The sequence below is a fragment of the Leptosomus discolor genome, unplaced genomic scaffold (genome assembly GCF_034619465.1).
Source record: "Leptosomus discolor isolate bLepDis1 unplaced genomic scaffold, bLepDis1.hap2 HAP2_SCAFFOLD_70, whole genome shotgun sequence".
Taxonomy (NCBI): Eukaryota; Metazoa; Chordata; class Aves; order Leptosomiformes; family Leptosomidae; genus Leptosomus; species Leptosomus discolor.
Window position 1 is genome coordinate 411206 of NW_028237743.1, and position 24039 is coordinate 435244.

Consider the following 24039-nt stretch of genomic DNA (forward strand, 5'->3'; position numbering starts at 1 on the left):
GGCAGCGCTGGGCGGCCGGGGAGTCTGCGCTCCGCCAACGGCTCGCGCCTTCCCGTCTCGTGTAAGCACATTATATACAGTCTCATTTCCTGCATTCGTGATGTCGCAATCAGGTCGATACTCTGCGCATGTTCCTTCTGTTGCTGGGGGGTCTTTCTCTGCCTCCTGGTGATCGTAAGGATGAAGGCTGAAGGTCTTCCTCGTTGCCCTGTGGGTGGACTTATGCAAGAATGTGACTACTCAACCCCCTCAGCTACGGGTCCTGTTGATTTATGCAAGAATGTCCTTCGGTTGGGCTATCAAGCCTTGCGGGCACATAATCTTCCATCCATACCTTCCCATACAGGTTTAATGAACAAAGCACAATATGTTACTTATTGCACCAGGAGGTGCCTTAAGGATCCTGCCTAGAGAAGCTGCCTCAGATTGCTTTGCATCATGCTGTAGTTCCCAATTTCATCTTTCTTTTCTCTTACTGTAGCTTCTCCTCGATGACAATACACTCCTTTTATACGTTGAAAACTGTGGGAGGAGTGTTTGTGGAGTTAATAGGGAATGTTATGGGTTGAATTTTCAGAAGAAATAGTCTGTCTGGGTGCAGACTCCTACATGAGAAATAACTAGTGCTAGTTTTGGTGAGAGTGCTCCTCACAGTCAGAGAGAGAAAAACTGGTGTTCAACGTCGCTAAGAGAGGGCATTTCCAATGAAGCAATCCGTGATCAGCGTAAAAGGGAACTTAAGTGACGACCAGTTCCTCGCTTAGCTTCTCCATCAGCTGTAATTCAGATCCAAAAGAGCTGAACTCCAAGTGCAGTTTGATCATAACAGAATATTGACACCAGGAATCATGGGATAACTGGCGGATAAATTCATATTTGTGTTATTTTCCCAGGTTTTCCTTGTACCTTGTCATGTCGCCTCACTAACACGTCCTTGGTACCCGTGACCTTCAACCTTCGCATTCCTGGGGATGGCTCAGGAGAGCCCAGTGTCAGCAGTTTTGTTCAAGTGGTGGACAACACTCGGTCATCCTGGAGAAGAGGAGCCCAAAGTCACGTCAAGCCGACGGAATTTACCATAACGCCCTGCAGAGGGACCCTCCGCTCCCAGGGACACCTGGATATCCAGGTAGGGGAAGAGTCCGGCCGTACGTGCTTCAGCAGGTGGAGCTGAAGCTTCATGGATGTATGGGAGGGCTTTGGTGATGCTGGCTTGGAGCATAACACGCGTGAGATCCCTGCAGTAGCGTTGGGCTTTTGTTAGCTGGGTTACTGTGGGGCTTTTCTGAAGGAGAAACGTTTTGTTTCCAAAATCATAAGCTGAAGACCGTGCACCCTGTGATCAAGTACAGAAGCCATTCATGTGTTTGAGAGCTGCTTGGAGCAATTTCTTTGATTTAGAGTGGGCAGAGGAAGGATGAGGACAGAAGGTGGCTGTTAAAAAAAAGAGATGTCATTGTATAAAGCAGTTTGCTTTTCTTCCCGGTCTTATTTCTCCTCTCCTGTTGTGCAGAATGAGTTGTGTTCACTGCGGCGATCTCCAACGGGGACTACAAAAGCTCTGGCAGCCATGAGTGGCACATCTTCTGTGTTTTCCTGCTGTTTGTGGACTTTTGCTGGGCCCCATTTTGCCCTCTGCTTCCCGCTGTAAAGCTGAACTCATTCTGTTGAAGTCAACAGATTTCCTCTGTTTTTTTGCTGTTGGAGTTGAGATTAAAAACTCATCCCTTGATTTTAATACGGTGGTGGGTAGAGCATTAGTCTAACTGTGCTTTAATTTGGCTTGCATGTGTCCTGCTAACTGCAAGGTGTATTTAACACAGAAGATGTTGTCAGAAGCCTTTTGTTCCTCCCAGAGGCAGTGTTCTACCCGTGGGCCAGCAGCAGAATTAAGGCAAAATTGTCCCTTTCCTTACCATGGAACGAGAACCGGAGGGCACCACCCTTGGATAATGGCTTTTGGGAGTCATGAAGTGTTTGATGCTCTTCTCTTCCACCAGGTCACCCTGTGTTCCAACACCGTGAGGAGCTACGAGCTGGCACTGGTGGTGGACGTGGATGGTGTGGGCAAGGAGGTGTCGGCGCTGCTCCTCACAGCCAGGTATCAGCGCTTTCCTTTCAGCTCCTTGTCTCTCCTTGTGCATCCATCACCAGCACGTTGCCTCGCACCTGGTTTGTTGGCTCCAGCTCCAAATGAGAAGTGTTGCTCAATGAGCGAGTTCTGCCCAGCTGGGTACGAGAACAGCAGGGCTTTGAAAGCAGCCCGTGTGGAGAAGCACCCGTGCTCAGCGGACAGGCACGGCCCTGAGCCTTTTTTGAGAGGGAACAGTAATTATACTCATTATTGGCCTTGGTTTTGGTGCTTGAGGTGTAACAAATTTCCAAAGGGCCACCTCTCCTCCCTGCAAGTGGTGGGCTTGTGCTGGGCTGCGACTGAAATACAACATTTGTTTGGGACGCAGCAAGCAGCCTGCTGAAAGTTGGTGTCTGGTTCGGTTGGTGAAGACACATGCAAATGGGAAAGGGGCTTATGGCAGGACTGGTGAGGGAAAAACAAAGGCAAGATCTTATGAAGGGGAAAGCAGTCCTTGATGTGGAAGGTGAGTGAGCTCAGGTTTCTTTTGAGCATCAATGTTCTCAGACTTCAGCCAGAAGTTGTTCTTGCTGCAGCCAGACTCAGTCCTGTTGGGCTGCAGTGGGTGTCAGTTTAATGACAAGAGGGGTGCAGTTCCCTGGTGCTGTTCCCTCGCCCAGGCAGAGTCATCCAGTCAGCGCCTGGGCTGCAGTTTTGTAGAACAAGAGCAAGTGGGCACAGACAGCGCACGGACCCGTGGGGGTGAAGGGCCAAGGTAGCTGTAGGAGCTGGGAGAGGATGATCACCCGCTGCATGAGGCAGGTGGTGGCCTGTGCCCTCCATCGCTGGGGCAAATGGCTGAGTTTTCAGGCAGGGCAACAGTGGTGTGGGAGAGGAGGGAGTCTTTTTACTGGAGTCTTGTGTCCTTGAGTCTTGGCGAGCCCTGGTCCTCGGTGGGAAGGCTTCTCCAGAGGTCGTGCCTTGCTGGGACCCTTGGGAGGGTCCTTGCAAGCCTCCTAGGGCAGAGGAGGGGCAGAGCTGGTGGGACAGCTGTGGGACAGGGCACCGTGCTCTGCCTGGGCCCTTGGCAGCCTCTGTGATGCTGAGTCTCAGGGTTTGCCCCTCCTTTACAAGAGGTTGTTGAGTAAAACGAAGTCAAAGGTGATTTATCACTGTAGGGGTATTAAAGGTCTATTTGACAGTGACAAATGTGTTAGGCTCCGTTTCACGCTATCTGGGGAGTGAACATTCTACATTCTCTCAGTGTGCCCAATTCCCTTTTGGCCATCTCTTTGCCTAGATGCGTGGTGCCTCTGCTGCGAGCGCTCATCCCCGTCGTGACGTTTGAACAGTGCCTACTGAAAGTCCCTTGCCAGCAGACGCTGACCCTTGTGAACGACAGCGATCTTCCAGGCTGCTACAGGGTTCTTCCTCAGGTTTGGCATCGCGTCCGCCTCCTGCCCTCAAAGGTTATCGAGGGGTTTATTAAGGAAAAAAAGTGGTTTGGATAAGACCTTGCTAGTTTATATTCAAACCTAAAGGTTTGCTGAGAACAGGAACCTACCTGAGTATAATCTTTAGGAAGCAGTTAAATAGGAGCCTACCTGAATATAAACTTCAGGAAGCAGTTGATATTCTGGTCTTTGGGATGCTTTCATGCAGGAGAACTTAGAGGGTTGTGAAAAGCTGCCGCAAGGAGGCTGCCAGCACAGGAGTGGGTGGTTGTGGATGCAGCAGCTTTTGAACGCCCTGAGGGTGCTAAGCCCATGCAAGTCTTGCATGTTGTGTTGGGCTGTGCCTTTCTGCGTTTCTCCTAGGGATTTTTAAAAATGTGTGTGAGTTGCCAATGTGGTAGATGTTAAGGAGTCTAAAGTTTCCTCAGAAGTCCCTCTGAAGTTGCATTTGCTTCTGTCCCTTGCAGAAACGCAAGGAGGACGCTGCTGTGCGGTACTGCAGCCCTGTGCCGTGTGGGATCATCCAGCCTCACAGCTCGGTGGAGGTCCCGTTCACACTGGAAGCCCAGGTGACGGGGAAGCAGGACACCATCGCTCGTATCGCGGTGTTTGGGAGTGAAGGATCCCCACTGGTGAGTGCGAGGGGAAAAGTGTGCCTTTGTGTGACTCATCTTGGTGGGGCATGAAGTGTAGAGGGCTTCTTCCAGGGAAAACAAGAACTTGATATGGCTGGTGTGGGTGAGAGGAGGAGGGATTCATGGCGTAAGCAACAGCTAATGCCTAGAGAAGAGGAAGGATGGTGTCCTCTTCGGTGGTGATCTAAGTGTCTGACACAGCATGTAATGGTGGATATGTGAGATGCCATAAGAAGCCCAGTGTGAAACCCAGCACAGTCCCTGGGTCTCGTACTCTGCTGTGTCATTAGATGAACAGCGACTGCTGCTTCGTTGGGGCTTTTGTTCAGGAGCACCCAGGGACCTCCCCGAACGCCGCTAAAGCAAGCGCTGTGTAAGAAACCATGCTGAGGGGATGTTTTGTGCAAGGCTGGATTTGAGCTTTCCTGAAGGTAACAGTGTGGGAGAGGTGTGAAGAAGGCAGCGTGGGGAACAGGGTTTCTTTATCCTCTGGGAACGGGAGCTTGTGACTTTCGGATGGGATCACTCCAGTTTCCACACTTGCTCCAGGCCTTCTGTTTCAGTCTTACAACACTGAAAACTCCAAACAGATGTAGTTATCCCCAGCCTAGGAGTACCCTTAGAGCTGTCTAGTCTTTTTAAACGTTTGCTGTTGTTTTTTTTTATCTTTCCTACCTGCTTCTTGGAGCAGAAAATCCATCTAGTGAGCATTGGAGAAGGACCGGTTGTCTACATGCATCCGAGTAAGATAAATTTCGGCAGTATCCAAGTTCTACAAGATGCTTCTCGAACTCTCCGCCTCTCCGATCAGACTGTCATCCCTGCGTCCTTCCGGGCAGAGATGGTAAGTAGCTGTGGGGCTGTTTTCCAATGAAAATGACTGGTCTGTAGCAGCCTGTGACTTGATTTTTACATGCAACATTTCCATATTGCTGTCTGAGAGAGAAGGCAAGCTATTCCGTCGCAATGCGGCACGAGGAGCCTGGCTCTGGGGCAGTTTTAGCTGGGGCACCCCTCAGTTAAGTAGAGTTTGCGTAGATTTTTGAGCAGAAAAGAGTCTGGATCATTTTTACAAGTTCTGCCTTTATTTTGTGGAAGGTATTTAGCTGTGAGAGTCGTGGGGTTTGGAGCTCTGAGCTCAAGAGAACCCTGTGCCCCTTTGCTCCTGAAAGAGCACGGATTTCCCTACGGTTTGCCTCTTGCATCTGCATTCACTTTGTGTCAAACTGCTGTTAATGGTAGAAACGAGGGTGTGAGGTCTGTCCTCAAACTGCTCCTGGCGAGGCGAGTTTCACACCTACTGGGGGTCAAACCAGCTGGGTTGTTGCAGAAAAATACACTTTCAAGGTTGTGTACTTTCAGCCTGCGGACTCCGTCATGTGGCAGAGCCTCTCTGGAGACCGGCTGCAGAAAAAGGCTGTTTAATTCCTGGAGGCTGCCTCGTGTGCCAAGCTGCCTAGCAGAAAGAGCTTGGGTTGCTCCCCTGGCAGGGAGAGCAAGGCTGCTGCAGCCAGGAACGGCTCGTGTGCTGAGGCTGGGTGGGATGTGCTCCCTGCTGTGAGGGGCTTGCAAACAGGGCTCGGGAGAGATTTGTTCTCCGTGCTAGGTGGGTTGGACTTGTGGAGCTGGTAAACCCAGCCCTGGCACGGCAGGCTTGGCTGTGTCTGTGGATAAAGCATCAGGCAGTGTGTGAGAGTCCGGGCTCAGCCTCCTGGGCCAAGGAGGAAGGGGCTGAATTTCCCTCTTGCTGCTTTTCCAGCTGTTTGGGGGATAAATGTAACCTCCAAGTGGGGGATTCCCAGGGCAGCTTTCTTTGACTCCACAATGAAAATGCACTTTCCATCTCTGCAGAGAGCAGGCCACCTCGGATGGGTGGTGCTGGTGTATAAATGCTGAGTTTTGCATGCTTGTACCAGGCACTGACAGGCAGAGCTGTTGAGGTACTGCTGTCCCGGGGTGATGCCTTCCCTCCCTCCCCTGGGCAGCTTGCAGTGTACCCCGGGGGGGCTGGCAGGAGTAGGTGTGCCTCTCCATTGCCTCAGGGCCCTATTGTATGGGATTGAGCAATAAATCCTGTCCTACTTCACTGCAAGCTCCGCCAATATTGTGCCTAATCGACAAGCAGAACAATAATATGAGTGGTTCGGGGATGGTTTCTCTCCCTGCAGTAAGATGGGCTCTGCTGCTCCATAGTCCCTGCTGCTGACTCCCCAGGGTTGAGTTACCTCCTGGTGAGCATCTCCGCTTCTCAGGACAGCTGCTGCTGTCATGGAGATGTTCAAGCAGGCAGGTCCCGAGAAGCTGCTCGATCAGTTGTTTCAACGAGGGCTCTTCAGACGCCTCAACACGGTGATGCTGAGCCTGCCGGGCGGGAGCAGCACTGTGGAGGTGAGGTGTGCTCCAGCTGCTCCCCTGCCCTCAGCAGCTGCCTGCTTTGGTGCTGTTTTGGTGCCTCAGTTGAAGTTTTGCCCTTTTGCTGCTGCCTTAGGCTGCCTGGCAGATTATTGATGGAAAGAAGAGAGGACTGGATAATTTTAGAACTCAAATTTGAGATGCAGTGGGGTGTCAGGGTGACTTGCACACGTACATCCGAGAGCAGAACTGGCTCCGGCTGCCCCTTAGCCTAGCTGGTGGGTGGCTTGGGCATCCTTCATTCACTTGTGCCCCTGCACCCAAGTCTTGTGCTCTCTAAGATGCCAAAGCCTCTGCTTTGATTTCCTGCTTGGAGATCCCTGCAGGATGGTGAGGTGGGATTTCCCCAGCTCCCGTTTGATGGCTCATCTGGAAACTGTGGCTGTTTGCAGTCAGGCTTAGAGATCACGGTCCCCACTTGAAAGATAGAGCTGTTGACTGAAATTTTCACAGTGGTGTTGGATCAGCAATGTTACAGCACACTGACTGGCAGCTTGACAAACTGAGTGAGATTAAATGAAGGGGCAGCAACAGGGCAAGTAAAGGGCTGGTGTCTTGTCCAAAGGCAAATGCTGGAATGCAGATGGCCACGCTGCCACCTCGGTGATATCCTTAACTGTCATGTGCAAATTGCTGTTCCTGTCAAGTCAAGCTTTCTTCTTGCTTTATGGGAGAAAAGAGCATTATCTGAGCAAGCAGAGATGGTTTTGGTGGATAACTTCAGTTTGGGATAGCGACATGAGATTACCTGGAGTACCCCTCGTGCACAGGCTTTCCCATCCCCCTGTCCTCTCTGTTGGACGAGTTGCAGGGAGCAGCACTGAGCATCTCTGCCACCAGAAGGAAATAAGTAAGGAACCTCCAAAGCTGTGTGCTGAGATGGGGCTTTTTGGGTTTGAAGAGGAGTTTGAAGGACTTGATACCTGAGGCCTGTGTTGGCTTATCCCTGCTTGCCAGGGTGTCTGCGGGTCTGCGACCCTTGGGACCAGTGTGTCATCCCATGTCATCCTCTGAATCCTGTGTCTGATGTGCTTGTCCTTGTCAGGTTGCTTTCCCAGCTGCCAGGCAGCCCCATTAGAGAATCGTCTGGATCCAGCAAGGGGAGGATTTGGTTTTTTCTTGGGTAGAAAAGTCTGGAGGAGTAGGTCAACATGAAGGAGCTGTTCATGCCCTTTCAAAATTGCTGTATTTCAGTAATCAAAGAAATTGTTATTCTGCTTGTCTAGGGCAACTGAACTTGTCGTACTGTGCTGCACCCACTGGCCAGCTGAACTGAAGAAGGGTGGAAGTCTTGAAGGCAATTAGGCTCCTGCAAGCAAGAGTGACTCCGCTAAGTGCTTTTCCCAGGGGAAAAGCAGGAGGAGTTTGGTTATTAACCGTTGTGCTTGGCCACAGCCGGCCAAGCTGTGTCCTGGCTGGAGAACCCCGATGTGCAGAGTGGTGGCACTGGTCTCCCCAGCCCAATGGGGAGAGCAGGTGGGATCTGGAGCTATGGACAGGGGACGCAAATGGAGACAAGCCTCGTCACCTCACTCGGCGGTCTCTTAGCTGAACCAAGCGTGACAAATTAGGCTCCACTGTCAGTGGCAGCGAGTGCCACACTTCAATTTTTGTCTTTTCTGCTGGCTTTAGAGGCCATGTCTCTTGATTTCAGTAGAACATCCCCTTGCTGGTGCTCTGGGGCAGAGGCTAAACCAAAGTGGTGCCTGTGCTTTTGCCAGGGAGATGCTGGTGCTGAGGTGCCGGGAGGAGGCTGGTTGTTGGTGGGAGCATCTAGCCAGCCTCAGGCTCTGATCTCCACCTCCTCCTGGGGCTTAGGGTACTTTTGGGCTGTCTTCTGTCACTGGCAGCCTGTGTGGTAAAGAGTAGCTTTGAAAGGAAGAACACGAGGTCCCCCACCTTGGGCCTGCTGGGACAGCTGGGACAAGGCTCTGTGCACAGCTGAGGTAGGAGAGGGCTTTATTTCCCCTTCGTGTGCAACCTCTGCGAGGAGCGATGGGTCAGCCTGACGAGGTGTGAATGCTGTCTTGCTAGAGCTGGGCCTTGGTACAGCACAGCTGCATTTTTGATATTGAGTTTTGCTTCCTCGTTCACTTGCGCAAGGCCAGAATGACCGGATCCCTTTAATGAACTGGGCTGCAGTATCGTCAGGAGAACGGAGTGTGGTGGCTCCTCAGTCATCCCTCAGGGCAGCCATCCAGCCATCTCTCAGATGCACGCTGGTTATAACCAAATGTTGGCAGCTCTTCTTCACACTGGAAATCTGGCCTGGGAGAAGCTAATGATCTCAGCATTGAACTTCTTGATTGAGTGATTGATCCCAACGCTTGCCTAGAACTCAGGGACTCTGATGTCCAGTAGTGTAAGTCCCTACAGGGGCAAAAATAGCCACCGTCTTTGTCTATCCAGTGCCTACAGCTATTGCATCATTTTCCAGAGCATTCAAGGCTAAGCAAGTAGCAGGGATGTTATCAGAAGTTAGAGCGTGGTCTTCAAAGTGGAGGAATTTTTTTAGTGTGACCCTGAGAGATTTCTTGTCTCTGGGACACAGCCTGGATGGGTGTAGGCAGAAGCTGACCTAGAAACCCGAGTGAATCTAGCCCGGCAGAGCCTTTTGGTCCTGGCAGGTCTCCTGTTCAGCGATGCCCTGTGCTGCCCCTTGGACCCACACCAAATGCTACCTGAAAGAATGAGGACACGATGCAAATGGCGCTCCTCCGGAGCGGGCTGTTGGCCTGGCAGGGCCTGCTGGGTCTGCGCTGGGCCACTCTGGGAGGTTCAGAGTCTGGCTCCATCGAGACAGCCTGTCATTATTCCTCAGTAATAGCTTCTTGGGTACAACTTACTGCCCAGCTTGTGGCCAAGCTTTGATAAATGAGCTTTGTCAGAGAGCAGACTTGCCACTTCACCTCTGGAGCAGAGCTGCCAGGTCTCCTTTTCAAGCGAGCTACCCTGTGCCCGCCTGAATCAGAGGAAGAGTTGTACATTGATGTCAGTGAGAACCTCCCGCCCAGCGGCTCGGTAGGAACGTGTTGGCTGGGTGGCCCTGGGCCGATGGCAGCGCAGTGGCTGCCTCCGAGGCCTGGCGATCAGCTACGGGCGGGATGCAGCGACAGCAGAAGAGGGTTGGTGGGATCCTGTGTGGTCAGTGAGTGTTCACCCTGTGCCAACTGCCTTCCTCCATCCCATTCTTACCTAAGACTTTCTTTTGCAGCTCTAGAGGACAAATTAAACGGAGCTGAGTTTATTAGTTTGGCCAGCGCCTGAATCCTTTTGATGCCTTTGGCGTGCTCCATCCTGGGATGCAGGCGTGCAGGCCTGACCTGCTCTCCGTGCTGGGCACAGCCAGCCTAAGGAGATGCCGTAGCTCAGGCACCTACACACACTGCGGGGACCCTGAGTGCTCACCAGGTTGTTGCTTCCCTGGCCTCCAGCTCGTCTTACCCTTGTTAGCAGAGGTCGTTCTGAGGGGGTTATTTAAAATGCTTCCCGTGACGTTGGAGTGCTGCTTGGTTTTCTGATGCTTCTCTCCCCCGGGCTGGCTGGTGGCCTGTTAAAGCTCAGTGCTGCCAGCCTGACAGATGGAAACTCGAGCGGACTTCACCTGGATCTAGCCTTGCTTGGCTTGTGTCAGGCCTCCAAGCACAGCGTTGGTTTCTAGTAAAAAAAAAAAAAAAGGAAAAACCCCTTCTGTTACAATACTGCAGAGTTGTGGGTGAGTAGTGCCTGTCGTCCCAAACCCAGCACTGAACTGTGGGGTGCAGGTACCACCAACACAGTGATGGACACTTGGAAGGCGTACATCTACACCCCAGTGCGTTTCGTGCTGGACAAGGAGCGTTACATGCAGCTTCTCTTCTGCGAGCAAGCTTGCTCCCTGTGACTGTGGTTTTAGATGGTCTGGGGGTCCAGCACCCTTATTGCCCCATTTACAGAGGGAGGTGCAAGAGAAACCAGAGGAGGAGAGGGCTTGGGAAGCTGGGGTCATGTCCACAGAACATGTCTTGCAGTTTTCTTTGTGCTTATGGCTTTACTGCCCTGCTGTAACCACTTAGAGCTGAATTTTTCAAATGCGGACACTGTTGTCGGGAAGCCAGGAGAGAGAAAGCAGCTTCTCTTGGCACACACTCCAAAAGAGAGGCTGGAGGGGGAATAACTTTCTTGGAGGATGAGCATCCCTTGGCTTGGGCAAAACTGGGTCAGCGAAGTGAGTCTGTTAAAGGAGGGTAAAGTAGAGGTTGTATAAGCTCCTGCATAGCTGCTGTTTCCAGACACCGTAGCTTAGATTTAGGGAAATTAAGCCGTTGTGGTTTTTACCTTCGAATCTTTAGTCTTTCCTTTTCCTGCCCTCCCCCAGGCTTCCTGGGTTCCATCCTAAGTTAGTGTTTGCCCTGTCTTACAGTCTGGCAAATACTCATGCTGGAGGATTGAGCCCAGTAAAGGAGTGATCCCCCCCGAGGCCGAGGTGTCTGTGGCTGTCATAGGAAACTTGGGCGACACTGAGAAGTTCGAGGACGAGGTGAACGTGTACATCGAGAACAGCTGTACCTACGTCATCCCTGTCCGGGCTGTTGGCATCGGCACCACGATCGTCACCGACGAACGATTTGCTCCGGAGCTCAACTTGGGACCTCACTTCAGGTAGGGTATCTCTCAGCTCCCACTCCTCCCGTGGGCTCAGCAAGGAGGAGTTTGGCTGTGGTCCTTCAGGCTGGTTCTTTAGTGCTCAAGGTCCTGGCTCTGTTTCACTGAAGCCCCAGGGATTCCTTTAGAGACATTTTATGGCCACTTGAAAGTTCTTAGATACCCTCAAAAGCCATCCAAATGGAAAGCAGTTGCTCAATTGTCACTGAATTGTTTTCAGTTATAAACCATTTATTTTCTCACTCTACCAAACAAAAATTTGGAGGAAAACAGCAGGTCCCAGAAGCCTCCGGCTGGAAAATGCTACATTACAAGTATAAACCTCTTTCCCTTTGCAATAGCATTGCTTGCTTTTCCGTTCGCTATGCAGTATCGTCTCGCCACAACAGCAAACCTTGGCGGTAGCTTGTTAGCAACCCCTCAGCTAAATGAATGGTGCTGTTTTGTTTCCCTTCTGCCCAGCAGTCCTGGAGCAGCAGCAGAATTTCTTTGCCCTGCATTATGCTTCAGTTCACTCCTCTTTCCCAGCTCCCCTGCCAGGCTGCTCTTTATCAGACGTAGTCGCTCTTCCCTCCTTTCTCCTGCCGGCTTTCCTGGCCGTCTGCTCCGCAGCAGCAGCCCGAGGCACGGGCAGGAGAGGCGGCTGCAGGAGCAGCTCTGAAAGGGAGAGGGGGAGAAGCCCGCTGAGGTTGGGTGGGATAAATTGGGAGTGTTAATTGAAAGAGCTTAGCTCGAAGGAGGGGATTCCCTGCTCTTAATGCCTGTATCTGAAGGTGGGCACGTTCTTATAAATGAGAGAAAAATAAGGCTTTTCAAAGTGCTGTTTGCCTTGTATTGGAGACCTGTTGGGATGAGAAGAATGGTCTTGTCAGTGTCTGTTCCTTTCCCTGGCTGCAAAGAGGGTCCACAGTGCTCTGATACTGAAATTTTGGGGTAGAAAGGGGAGGTTAATCCTACCTTAAGCATTTAGGATAGATTTGGGGCGGGGGGGATAAATGTGCACCCACAAGCCATCCACATAAGCAGGGACGTTGCAGGGAGGGTGGTGCTTGTGCTCTGTGCAGCCACAAATTGGCTACACAACAGAGGGGACAATGTCAATGGGATCGGTGCCATTGTCTTCTGCCACCCTTCATGTCTTCGCCTGCATACTTGGTTTGGAGCTGTTGCCATCGCTGTTGGCTGTGGAGCTGCCACTGGGTGAGCTGAGATGGGACCCAGGTAACACCTCGGACGAGTTGGGCTTTCCCAGAGCCACCAATTCTGCATCTACCCAAAGCTTCTCCAAGCTTTTAGCTGTTGCTGCCCGCAACATAAACCATTTCATACTGAGCTGGTGCACATCATTTTCACCAGTCTGTTTCAAGGACAAGTTTGTTCTATGCTGTCACTTCTGTGTTTGTATTTAGCTGCTTGTGGCAGACATGCATTTTGTCAGCCACATATTCCGTACCTTTCGAAAAAAACCAGTCACTGTTGCAGGAACATTTCCTGGCCATGCTCAGATTTATGGAGGGTAAAAGAATTGCTCCAGACTAGCCTGCAGTTAGTGTTTCTCTACCTTAAGGAATCAATTTCCATTGAATATCCATTTTGGCTTACATCGGCTCCAGTTATTCATCCCTTGTTGTCACTCCATTCCCCCTCAGCAGCTAGACCCGGTCCTGCTGCTGTGTTCGTGTTGGGGAAGCTTCTGTTGATCGTGTGTTCTCACAGTGCGTTTGTCTTCCTAAAACACAAGAACAGCTGCACCGTTCAGGCAAAGGGTGCTGTGTTGGGGGCGATGAGAGCTGGGTGCTCCCTAAGGGGTGGGGGGATGAGGGGGCTAACATGGGTGCCAGGGCAGGGGCCTCACCAGCGAGGCCAGTGGTGCCCAGATCACCAGATGAGTCCATGCACCCTGCAGCTTCCCAATGGCATCTTCAGAGGAAGCCACCTGAGGCAGCAGCTCCCCAGGGGAAGGTGAGATGGCAGTGAAGCTGTTGCTCCATCTCCTTGCAGGCAGGACAAGGCCAGCTGAGCATCCGATGCAGTGAGAGCTGCAGGAAGCACCTTGGAGAAATGCTCTGATAATTGAGCAGCAAAGGCTGGTGATGCTCTGTCCACAGCAACTGAGGTGGTGATCTTGAGGAAGCTTTTTCTTGCTGTATGCAGAGAGACCAGCTGCTGGATGGTGATAAACTTAGGGGCAGCCAAGGTCTGACGTTTGCTGAAGCTTTGATCTGGGTCAGCCTTTTCGGAGGTGGTTTTATTGCTGAGTGTGCCGTCAGAGAACGCTGTCGGGGCGCTGCAGCGGGGCGACCGCTGGGAGACAGCAGCTCCCGTGACGTTTTCCATCTCTGCTTCTCTCCTAGCCTGGATCCCTGCCGTTACCGCTTCAAGGTAACGAACAAAGGGCGACGCACCCACCTGCTCTACTGGACAACGGAAGGTTTTGCCCCGTTTCGGCAGCGTGATCGCCCCCCTGCCAGCAGTAAGGCCAAGGGCAGCAGCTCCTCCCAGAGGCCCCAGCCTGCCTGCCCTGTGTTTAAGCTTCGACCGCTGAGGGCAGAGCTGAGGCCGGGCAAGAGTGTGGAGATGATGCTGGAAGGCTCCTCCAGCACTCCCCAGGTGAGGTCCCCCACGAGGGCTGTCCCTTCCCCGTCAGATCACCTCCCCTGGGACTTCTTCTGCAGCCCCTTGACATTTGCCTGCGAAAATGAGCAGGTGCTTTCAAGAAACTGTTTTAAGGCCACAAGTTACCGTGGCAGCCCCAGTGGCTTTCCTTGCTGGCCACTGTCAGTTGCTAAGGCTTTTTCGTGTTGCCATAGCTACCATAAACCCAATTTGCTGATACCAAAATATAGGCCGAAGGAAGTGTTGCTGCTTCAGGGGCAAATGGGGGGTTACAAGGTGTCGTGTGCTGAGGCAGGAAGTGAGGGCAGAGAAAATAAGTTCACTGAGATGATGAATACAGGCAGAAAGTAAATGAAAAACTGCCAAGTAATGTGTCTGGGGGAGCAGTGAGTAAAAGCACCTGCGAAGGGAGGGAGTGTCTGGGAGCAGCATCATTTTTCCTCTGTAGACAAACATGGGCAGAGGGCTTGTCTAGCGCTGAGTCCTGGAGGAGAAAAACGAACACAGGGTGTCAGCTCTCGTGATCGGAGTGACGTTCGTCCACGTGGGAAACTGTTCCCAGGGATCATTATAACTGAGAGTTTGACTTTGGTCAATATTTCCGTAAGAGCCTGCCCCAGTGTCCCAAGGGCAGTCGGGTCTTGCAGCACCCTCGGGTGGCAGCTCAGGGGGGAACATTTCAGCAGGGTCCCTGGGTGCCCTTCTTCCCAGGGGAAACCCAGCTCTGCGCAGAAGCTGCCAGCTGACCCTGGTGTGCGTTCCCTGGCTTCAGGACCACTGGGCACAGGTGTTTTAAGCAAATGCAGAATAAATCTGCGTTAAGCTCCTGCTGATTCTGGTGTTTTGAAAGGTGTCTTAAAGGGTTCCCTCAGCAGTAGCTTGAGGCAGACTTGATTACTCCCCTGGGTGCCTGCAGCGGGACTGTCCCTGTGCAGTTCTGAGCCCAGAGGTTTTGCTGAAGAGGGGAAAAAGGTTCCAGAAAGAAACTAGTGATGAGGGCACTGGTGAGGGTGTCTTGCCTGGAAGGCCAAAAGGGGATCTGTGAGCTCAGCTGTGGCTACCTGGCTCCTGCAGTCAAAGCCAAGACCATGGGAGCAGGCTTTCCACCTTCCTGAGGTCTTGAGAACTTAATACTCTTCAGGTTGGCCAGAAGCCCAGCCCCCTGCATTGCACGTGATGATTTTCAAGTCTGTAGGCTCTGAGGAGGAGTTGGGTTGTGGTGTTGTACCAGAGGGAAGAGTGAGAAATGAAGGGAGGAATTTTGAGGCAGTGAAACCATGCGAACTCAGGAAAAAGTCTTGAAGCATGCCACTTAAGCAGAGGGTTTTCACGTGAAGTGCAAGGCATGTCTTTCCTGGGGAGATTTCTTTTAAAACCAGCTCTAGGAGGGCACAGCTCATCCTAGGAATGAGCGATCCCTTTACCTAAAGGCTGGCTGGCTATTTGATTTATTTTTTTTTCCCAAGGATGCTTTCCACTTGGCTTCCAAGGAGCGTTTGCTGCCGTTGGCCCTTCTATCACTTCTTTCTCTTAATATAGTTCCATACTTTTTTCTAACTAGTTCCTACAGCTTTCTGTAAGCCTTATGCTTGGCAACAGGACAAACCAAACCAATAATCCTTTGGGGCAGGGGTTATTACAGCTGTAGGCAGCACGTGACTCGCGAGTGCCGTTTGTGGCTGTTGGGGTGTAGCATTGCGGGCCTTTGGGGTCAGAATAAACAGGACGCGGCACGGAGAGAAAAGGGGGCGATCGAGGAGACCAGGGACTGTAACTGTGTGGCAGGAGCACGGCCCGTGGTTGGGTGGCCAGCAAATGCAGGGTGTTTTCTGGACCCTCTGGGTGACGTGTGACTCTTGCATGCAGGTGGTGAAGGAGCGGCTGCTGTGTCACGCCGTCGTGGGGAGCGAGGCAGGGAAGGCACAGATAATGCAAGTGGATGTCACGTGTGAGTTTGTTGCTCCCGTTCTGCAACTGTCCTCCAGAGAAATCACTTTCCGGATGGAGAAGGTAAGTCTCTGGGTTGCATCCTGGCATTCAGTAGCGTGGCTGAGGACTGGAAGCCGGTGGGGCGTGTGTGCTGGTGTTCAAAGGAGGGAGTTAAGCAGCTTCTCCAAGTCCGCGGGGCTTTGGCTGTTGGTCTGAGATCATCCTTTTGCTCCTCTGGGGTCAGGGACAGTCTCAGTAGCTCTATTCTGCCCTTCTTGATGTGGAAACAGAATTGAGCTGCTGAGCCAAGGGCACGGGGTGAGATGGTGTGTGGGGACCCAGGAGAACAGCGTGGGCTTTGCACAGCTACCTCGAATGCTGGGGCTGCAGGTGGGAGAGCAGATCGCTGCAGCTGAGCGATGCTCAACCCCCTCCTGCCCTTTCTGAGGTGCTTTGTAAAGTAAGTGAGGTTGTTTTCAGAGATGGGACTGGTTTTTTTGACTTCACCAAAGTAAAACTGAGATGACAGCTGCTCAGGGATCATGGGGGGGATCAGGGCCACTTCTAGAGAGCCACCAGTTTCTGTACTCAGTATAAAAGGGAGGTTTTTGAGGATCCTCGGAGGCACGGTGATGTCTTAACACCGATCCTGTAGGGAAGCTGAGACAGACTGAGATTCCTGTCAACGCCTCAGTCTGATGAGGAAAAACTGTCATCTCTTGTCCCTCTTTGCCTTCTCTGCTGTTGGTATGGATGCTGGCTCTGCGTTTCCCCAAGCCTTACTTTCTTCAAAGGACCTGCAGATGTCCTTCAGCTGCAGTGATGATGACACCAATGCAAAGCAGATGCCCTTTGTTCTTCTGATCCTGACTCCTGCATCATCTTTTCCTCTCCCATGAGGTGTCAAAAAAGAGAAGATATTTCATTATTTAGTTTCTGTGTTTTCAGGTCTGTCCTCTGGTTCCCAGGCTTCCAGAGAAGCACAAATTCCTGTGAGCAGGCAGTTCAGATTTTAGTTAGAAGCTTTTCAGCCCCCCCTGATGTCTGCCTGTGGTCTGCTTGATGCCACGCGCTCCGATTTTTCAAGTGCTATGACACTGCAGCTGTTTGATATCAGGACATCCAGAACTGGTTTCCCAAACACAGTTTAGTTTATATAAACCGTGCAGGAAGCCCAGAGCAATGCATAAACAGGAAGAAATAGCTTAGGCTGAGGTAGCTTTGAGGCTACAGACACCTTGTCGCTGTAGCAGGGGCAGCAGGAGACACGTTGCAAGCGGACTGTTGAGGTTTCTAGCTGGCTGTATGTGCCTTGAAGTGTTCAAAGCCAACCTTGGGCTACTGCAGGCTCTCTGCTACGGGCCAAATCCTGCTTGCTTTTCTCCTCTGACTGGCATCACTGCTTTTATGAGGCTACTGGAACCGATAAGGTTGTAAGAAATGACTGTCTGTGAGTGAAGATCATCTTGTGCCTTTCTGCCCAAGAGAGCATACAAAACTGGAGACAAAGGGTCTGGGTTCACTTTCTGGTTTTGATCTTGTTCAGGCAGCTGCCGCCTCTCAGGGTCCTGTTCCCTCATCCGTACCCAAGACTGTTTCCCTGTCCCCTGGGGGATGCTGTGGTTTCTGAACATGAAAAACATCCGATATACTTAGAGAAGAACTTTCTTGAAGGGTAGAAACTAATAAAAATAGTAAATAGAGATGTATGCACTTTGGGGGTTGAAAAATTTGAAATGCATCGGAAGGGGAAGGAGATCCGTGGGCACTTCAGGTTATTTTTTCCTTGTCTTCTGTTTCTGTAGCAACCCAGTGATGTCCTGACTCTTCAGTACAAGCCTCTCTCTTTAAAAAACGTCTGCTCCCTGCCAGTCAGCATTGTCCTGGCCTTAGGGCAACCCTTCTTAATCTGCGAGGTGGACCAGCAGCCCCTCCCTGCAGACGTTCAGGTGAGCAGCCACAGACCTTCCTGCTGGGGGCGGGTTGCAGAGGGAGGAAGGTGGTGGTGCGTTTGTGTGGGGAGGTCCTCTAGCAGACAAATTTATTCCTTAGAGTCAGCAGTAGACTGGCCTGAACTAAATCAGGTTTGAAATGAGCCAGCGAAGGAAACAGAATATACCTGACTTGGGAAGAGACGTCCTGGCTCTGAGACACGAGGAGAAGGGAAGAGACAGCGAGGTCTGGGCAAGGCATGTAGTAAAGGTGTCTGCTGGAAACCATCCCAGCTCTGCAGCAGCCGTCTCAGATAACCTCCAGAGCAGCTTGCTCTCCAAGGGCAGCCCTGCTTTCCAGGAGGCTGCGGACGCTTCTCCAGCTGCTGCCTGGCACCTGCCCCGTGGTTGGTAGAAGCTGTTGGACATGGACTCTGCTAAACACGGGTTGTTGTAGGCATGGCCGCCACTTCTGTGCCGTGCCAGTGAGTAGCCTCTGCAAGGGCGAGGCAGCGACGCTGTGTCACTTGTGCTGTGAGGTGAAGGAGTTCCTCTAGAGGCCGGGCAAAAGGCCCTGGCGTGCCAGAGCGCTGATCTGGTTGTGTATTTAGTGTGTAGCTTCTGTGGGTCCAGAATTCAGGAGAACAATATTTATTTCCCTCTTGTATTGGTGCAGAGCACAGTGACGTGAGCCTGAGAGAGTCTCAGACCAGAGTCTCGTGGTGCTTGCAGTCAGGCGCACTCTGGGAAGAAAATGAGGGATGAACTGAGAAACCTGAGCTGGGGGTCACCCTTTGAACATTGGCATGTTTTGTGCTATCAGACCCTGAGACTTCATCACCCTGGTGATTAATACTCTTCATCTCCTTGCAGCCCATCAAGCTGGAGATAGGGGAGGAACTTCATCTCTCTATCAGGTTTAACCCTGCTTATGAAGAAGACTTGAGTAGCCGGGTAGTAGAGAAGGTTCTGAAGATCAAGTTCCTTGAGCATCCTCATGAGGAGCTGGTCACCGTTCGGGGAGAAGTCTGCTTCCCGAATCTCCGTATCCAGACCACAGCCCTGGACTTTGGCTGCATCTTGAATGACACTGAAGATGTGCGTTACGTCGAGATGACCAACTGCAGCCCGCTTCTCGTCCGGTACCACTGGTTGTTCCCGACAGACGGCCACGTGAGCCAGATGAGGTACGTGCACCTTTGCCCTCTCCTTGAAGCTCTTCTCCTTCCCGATCTCGTGTTTGTAACTTGCAAAGCCCAAGGCTGTTTGCCTGCGGTGTGACACATCACCTTCAGCTCTCCCTTGAGGAAATAACACCTACGGGCTGTGGTCAGGCTAGGTGCTCGGGGGAGAGGTGATCTCCACGGGTGTGACTCTCAGAAGGAGACAACGTTCTCCAGCCAAGCTGGGACTGTGAAACACTGCCAACACTTCTCACGTAGCCCATAACCCAGAGTCCTGCTCAGTCTCTGGAGCTACAAAGCTGTGCTTAGGCACTTGGACACGCAGATGTAGAACATGACCTCGTGTCCTTCCCTACCAACCCTGTGTGTTGTCACCTCATGCTAAGAGCCTACACAGGCACTGCCACCAGAATGATGTGCTGCTGTCCCAGTCTCGTGCTGCTGCTTTGCTGTAGCCTCTGTGCTGGTTCCCTGGGAAGGAAAGCTGGTGTGGAAAGCTGCTTTCTCAGACCTTTGTGGCCTGAGGCAAACACCACCTCGGTGAAGTGAGTTTTTGTCTGTCGAACTGCACACCACGTTCACAAAGCTGCTACTTAGTGTTTGACAGCGAAAGGGCAGGTTCTGCTGCGGCTGTAGGTACAGCTGTAGATGTTGGTGGGAGCACTTGTCTGAACATTCCTGGGAATCCCCAGGGCCATCCAGAGCTGCTCTGTGGTTTCCAAGCCCAAGAGCAATCTGGCAGTCGTGCTGGGGCACATCTATAAACACATTTCTAGCAGTTCCTCCCACTGTGGCCTCTCTCCATAGTACGAAAGTCTAGTCTGGGCAGTTTTAATTACAGTAGCAAATGGTTTTTCCATAATGCCCCAGGAAACCCAGCAAAGTTAACTATTGTGCATTGAGGTGCTGCTATTACAAATAACAGAGATCATCAATAAAGAGTTTTGTTTAGGGAATTGGGATTTGGCTCAGAGGAGACGACCTGTTGGGAGCTGGAGATTAGCTGTGGCTATGAGGAGGGCTTGGGGGAGAAGACCTGGGGTAGCCCATGCACAGCTGGGTCTTACCAAGTAACAAGCAGGCTTTAGTGTGGCCCTTGATGCATGGCACCTTCAAGAACAGCCCCTGAAATGCAGAGGAAGGTCTGCAAAAGCAGGTGGAGGGAGATGGGCAGGGAAGGAGGAGCAGGGCTGTAAGCTCTGTTTGGAGGCTGCTGTCATCTCCTGGTAAATTAGATGAGGGTTTAATTCCAAACTAAAGGGAAAATCTAACAATGCATATAATTGTAATAACAGAGAAACAAGGACATTACAGCGAAGCCTGTGTGGAATTCATTTCCTCTGGGGAAAATTCCACTTGTTTGCCAGCTGCCTGTTTACTTTACTCTTATTTCTTTGTTTGGAACCAATTCAGGTTTTTGGAACCATGAATGCCGAATCAGTTTTCAGTTTTTAATTACCCAGCTCCACCTAAATTGGCTTTGCTGGACCTGAGCCTGCAGGTGCTCGTTCTTCCAGCGGAGGCTGAGTCACCTGACTCTGCTGCAGAGAGTAGCAGTTGAGGGTCCTGAGCATCTGACAGGAGAGGAGCCTCTGCTCCAGAGGGTTTGGCAGAGCCCCTTTGCTAGCTCGTTAGCGCTGTGCATGTTACGAGAGCTCCCTCTTCTGCTCTGCCTGTTAATTAAGCAGTAATGTACTCCCGGTCCCTCACCGGGGCCAAGCCTTGTTCTTGTGTGCAGCTGCAGGAAGGACAACTCAGGTGGGACTTCTCAGGTTAGGAAGAGCAGGGCCTCTAATCCAGATATGAAAACCAGCCTTAAATAATTAGCTCCAAAGCTAAAGAGAAATATTGATTTGGGAGCACATCATTGAAGGCATCGACTTCCCAGCTGGGAATGAAGCAGCCAGGTTGCTGTAAAACATCTGCCTTGTTTGACTGTGGGGGGAACACTTGCAAATAGGCACGGTGCCAGGCAGGCACGGTTGGAGTGTGTCCATCCATGTGCTTGAGGAATACAAACAGAGTTACTGTGAGTGCCTGCTGTGATTTACACCAGGGAATGTAACCTGAGTCACCTGGGAATGTTTGAAAATGTGAAACCATTTACTTTTTACTGACAGATGTTGGTCAGACTATGAACAGCTTGTTTTAGGAAGGAACAGAGCTGAGTTTGGACCGCTTTGCTTGAATCATTTGCCACGTTGGTCCCCAAATGGTTTGTCTTTAGAAACTGCTGGGGAGGGAATCACACCATCGGCAAGTGCCACGTGGGCTATAACCTTATTTCAGCAGAGCTGCTGCCCTTTTAGCTCGAGGTACAGTTAGAGGTGCTGTTCTGCAACCAGGGAATACCTGCAGCCCAGCAGGGAGCTGAATCTTGTCATCATGTATGGGTTAAAAATGAGCAGAGCTTCCTTCCCCAAAGCGCTGATCGCTGCTGCTTTGGTGCTCATCAGGGGTCAACGGGCTGTTGAACTGTGAGTCTCTGCCTGGAGCTGCTCGATGTGTCTTTCCACGTTGCCTTGTGTGTGCGAGGGTGTCCCGTGCGGGGCTCTGTGGGCACCCCTGGGCGGTGCTGGGCTCTGTCGGGGTTGGGGCGCAGTGGGCTGCGGGCTCCATCCCTGCTCCTGCCGGACGGTGCTTGGAGAGAGCCACGGGGATCACCGCTGGGGGTGCACCGAAGGTGGGGACAGCTGACCCCGCATGACCCAAGGGGTTCCAGACCGTTTGGTGGTAAAACTAGGGGGGAGGTTGGCAGGGGGCTGCTGCTTGGGGACTGGCCGGGCATCGGTCAGTTGGTGCTGAGCAGTTGTTTCCATCTGTATCGCTTGTCTGTCTTGGGCTTTATTTTTCTCTGTTTTTTTTTTCTTCTTTTCCTTACGAGTTATTATTGTTGCTGTCATTATTTCTTTTTAATTATTAAACTGTTTTTATCTTAACCCATGAGTTTTCTCACTTTTGCCCTTCTGATTCCTGCCTCCACCCTACCTGGGTGAGGGGCAGTGAGTGAGCGGTTGTGTGGTGCTTAGTTGCCGGCTGGGGTTAAACCCCAACACCAGGTTACTCACAAGCCCTGCCTGGTTCACGCTTTAGGCTCTCCATGTTATTCCCACCATCCCGAAAGCCCAGCCTTGTTCTTCATCGCTGCTTTATCGTGCCTTCTGTGCCCTAAGAGCAGTACTCGTGCCGTGCAAGCATACCTGTCTGCCAGCCTCTGGGAAGGTAACTCTGCCAAAGACAAAGAGCAGAACAGCCATGGCACAGTCTGCTGCAATTCTGCCCCTCGAGGCACCCGGCAGCCTCTTTCTCTCGCCTCTGGCTCTGCCCAGCTGGGCAGGGCAGTGTGGCTGTTGCAGAAACTGCTACACCCTGTGACTCCTTCTCAGGCTGTAGCTTTGCCCTGCGTACGGGCTGCCGAGGCCATCGACTGCCCGGGGGCCAGACAGCCTGGGGAGCTTTACCCCAAGCCATTCGCTTCACCTTTGGGCAGCAGCGGTTCTGCTGCTGCTACAGGCAGCCGCCTTCTCCAGGGCAAGGGGCTGGGAGCACAGGCTGCTGCAGAGACATCAGACCGAGACGCTGGTCCCTGGGCACCTGGTGCAGGGGACGCTGAGGTCCGTTCTGCACTGCCCAGGGCTCTGCACGAGAAGAAGGTGTCTGTCACCAGCAGCCACGTGTCACTGTGCCCAGCGACTTGGCAGGTGTCCTGCTGCTTCGAGAAGAAGCGTATTTCTCGCCTCGTAGTCTTGATGCTGAAACGGTTAGGGGTTCAACTTAGAAAAGTCTTTTGACATCAGAGCAAGATGACAGATTTTTACCAGTGGTAGGATTATGAGAGTGTCTTTACAAAAATATAGTACCATTTACCCGGGCTGGTACAAGATACCACAGACCTAAACAATGAATAGATAAGGAGGAGAGTGTTTTTGCAAGTACATGGCACTGTTTATCCAGAGGAGCCATGTGTTTATGAAGTAATCAGCAGGCCTCCTAAAACAAAAGGTGCCATATATCTCAGCAATTAGTGAATCTCAACGGAAACCAAGAACCAGAGTACAAAGCTCTGTTAGATAAGACAACTTGCAAGAGACAATCAGGAGAACTCACCAGACTACAAAGCTCTCTTAGATAAAACAACTTGCAAGAGAAAAATCATTAAAAAAAAAAAAATTTCCTCAAAAATTTCAAGGGAAGTTGGAACTTTTCAACTTTAGGAAACAGTGCACAGGCTTAATAGACTTATTAATATTATCTTCTCCACCCAGGAGATGCATAATGACATGATAATGAAACATACGATGCATGATGCAAAGGAGGGGTACACGTTAAGGGGTAAAAATGTAGTATATGTAGTAGGCGGGTCGGGAAGTCTGTGCCTTCCTAGTACCTTAGCCAATGGGGAACGGGAGAGGGTCCTATGTGGCCGGGAAATTAGGATAGAAAGGGGGCTTCGACCCCAGCAACTTTGAGAGAGCCCACGGGATCTGCCCAGTGGACTCTCCCTTTATTCGAATAAAGTTTATTTTACAGGACTCCTCTGTCTCCTTTGTGAACACTGACCGCTGGTGCAAGGATTTTTCCGCACACCGGCGCTGTGTTTCAGCTGTGTTGCTTGCTGAAAACGGCTTGCAGGCCAGGGGATACTCAGAGGGGTCTGAAATAAAGAAACTGAGCGTTGAAGCGATTGTTTTAAGGAGGTGCATCAGGCAGCCAAGGGAAGCGAGCTGCTCACCCGACACATGGGCAGGGCAGCCCGTCCAGCCCACCAAGTATTGCGTGTTGCAGGCAGCAAAGTGCAACTGCGACGCTTGCTGGCAGGAGGGGCAAGGAGAGCAGGGGCACAGAGCTGACATGAAGCCTCCAGGGCTCTGCGGGCACCAGCTGAGGACACCTCATCTACCAGCCGCCTCTTTCCCTTCCCTGCTTCACGGCTCATCCCTTTGCCCCCCGGTGGGGTGAGTGCCGTGGCGCAGTGTCCCCTGTGCGAGTGCAGCCTCGTGTGCGCGCAGGGCGGCAGAGCAGAGCACAGGCGGCTCAGAGGCGAGGGAAGGCGCAGCCGCCCCCCCAGAGCCCGAGGGTCACCGGCGTCTCGCCCCGCGGCGGGTCAGCCCCTCGCGTCTGGCCGGCCTGGGGGCGCTGGTTCCTGCTCAACACCGCGGC

The 24039-nt window shown here is 52.0% G+C and overlaps 1 protein-coding gene across 1 annotated transcript; it reads left to right on the forward strand.

The window, feature by feature from the left end:
• Positions 1-491: 491 nt before the first annotated feature.
• LOC147413128 (axonemal central pair apparatus protein HYDIN-like) lies at positions 492-22670 on the forward strand. The gene is made up of 13 exons (XM_086480617.1): positions 492-564; positions 894-1129; positions 2001-2101; positions 3375-3510; positions 3996-4160; positions 4855-5007; positions 10978-11216; positions 13574-13829; positions 15702-15845; positions 17570-17713; positions 18569-18882; positions 21000-21135; positions 22053-22670. The coding sequence occupies exons 1-13, from the start codon at positions 492-494 to the stop codon at positions 22668-22670; spliced, it is 2715 nt and encodes a 904-aa protein (XP_086336743.1).
• Positions 22671-24039: the final 1369 nt, after the last annotated feature.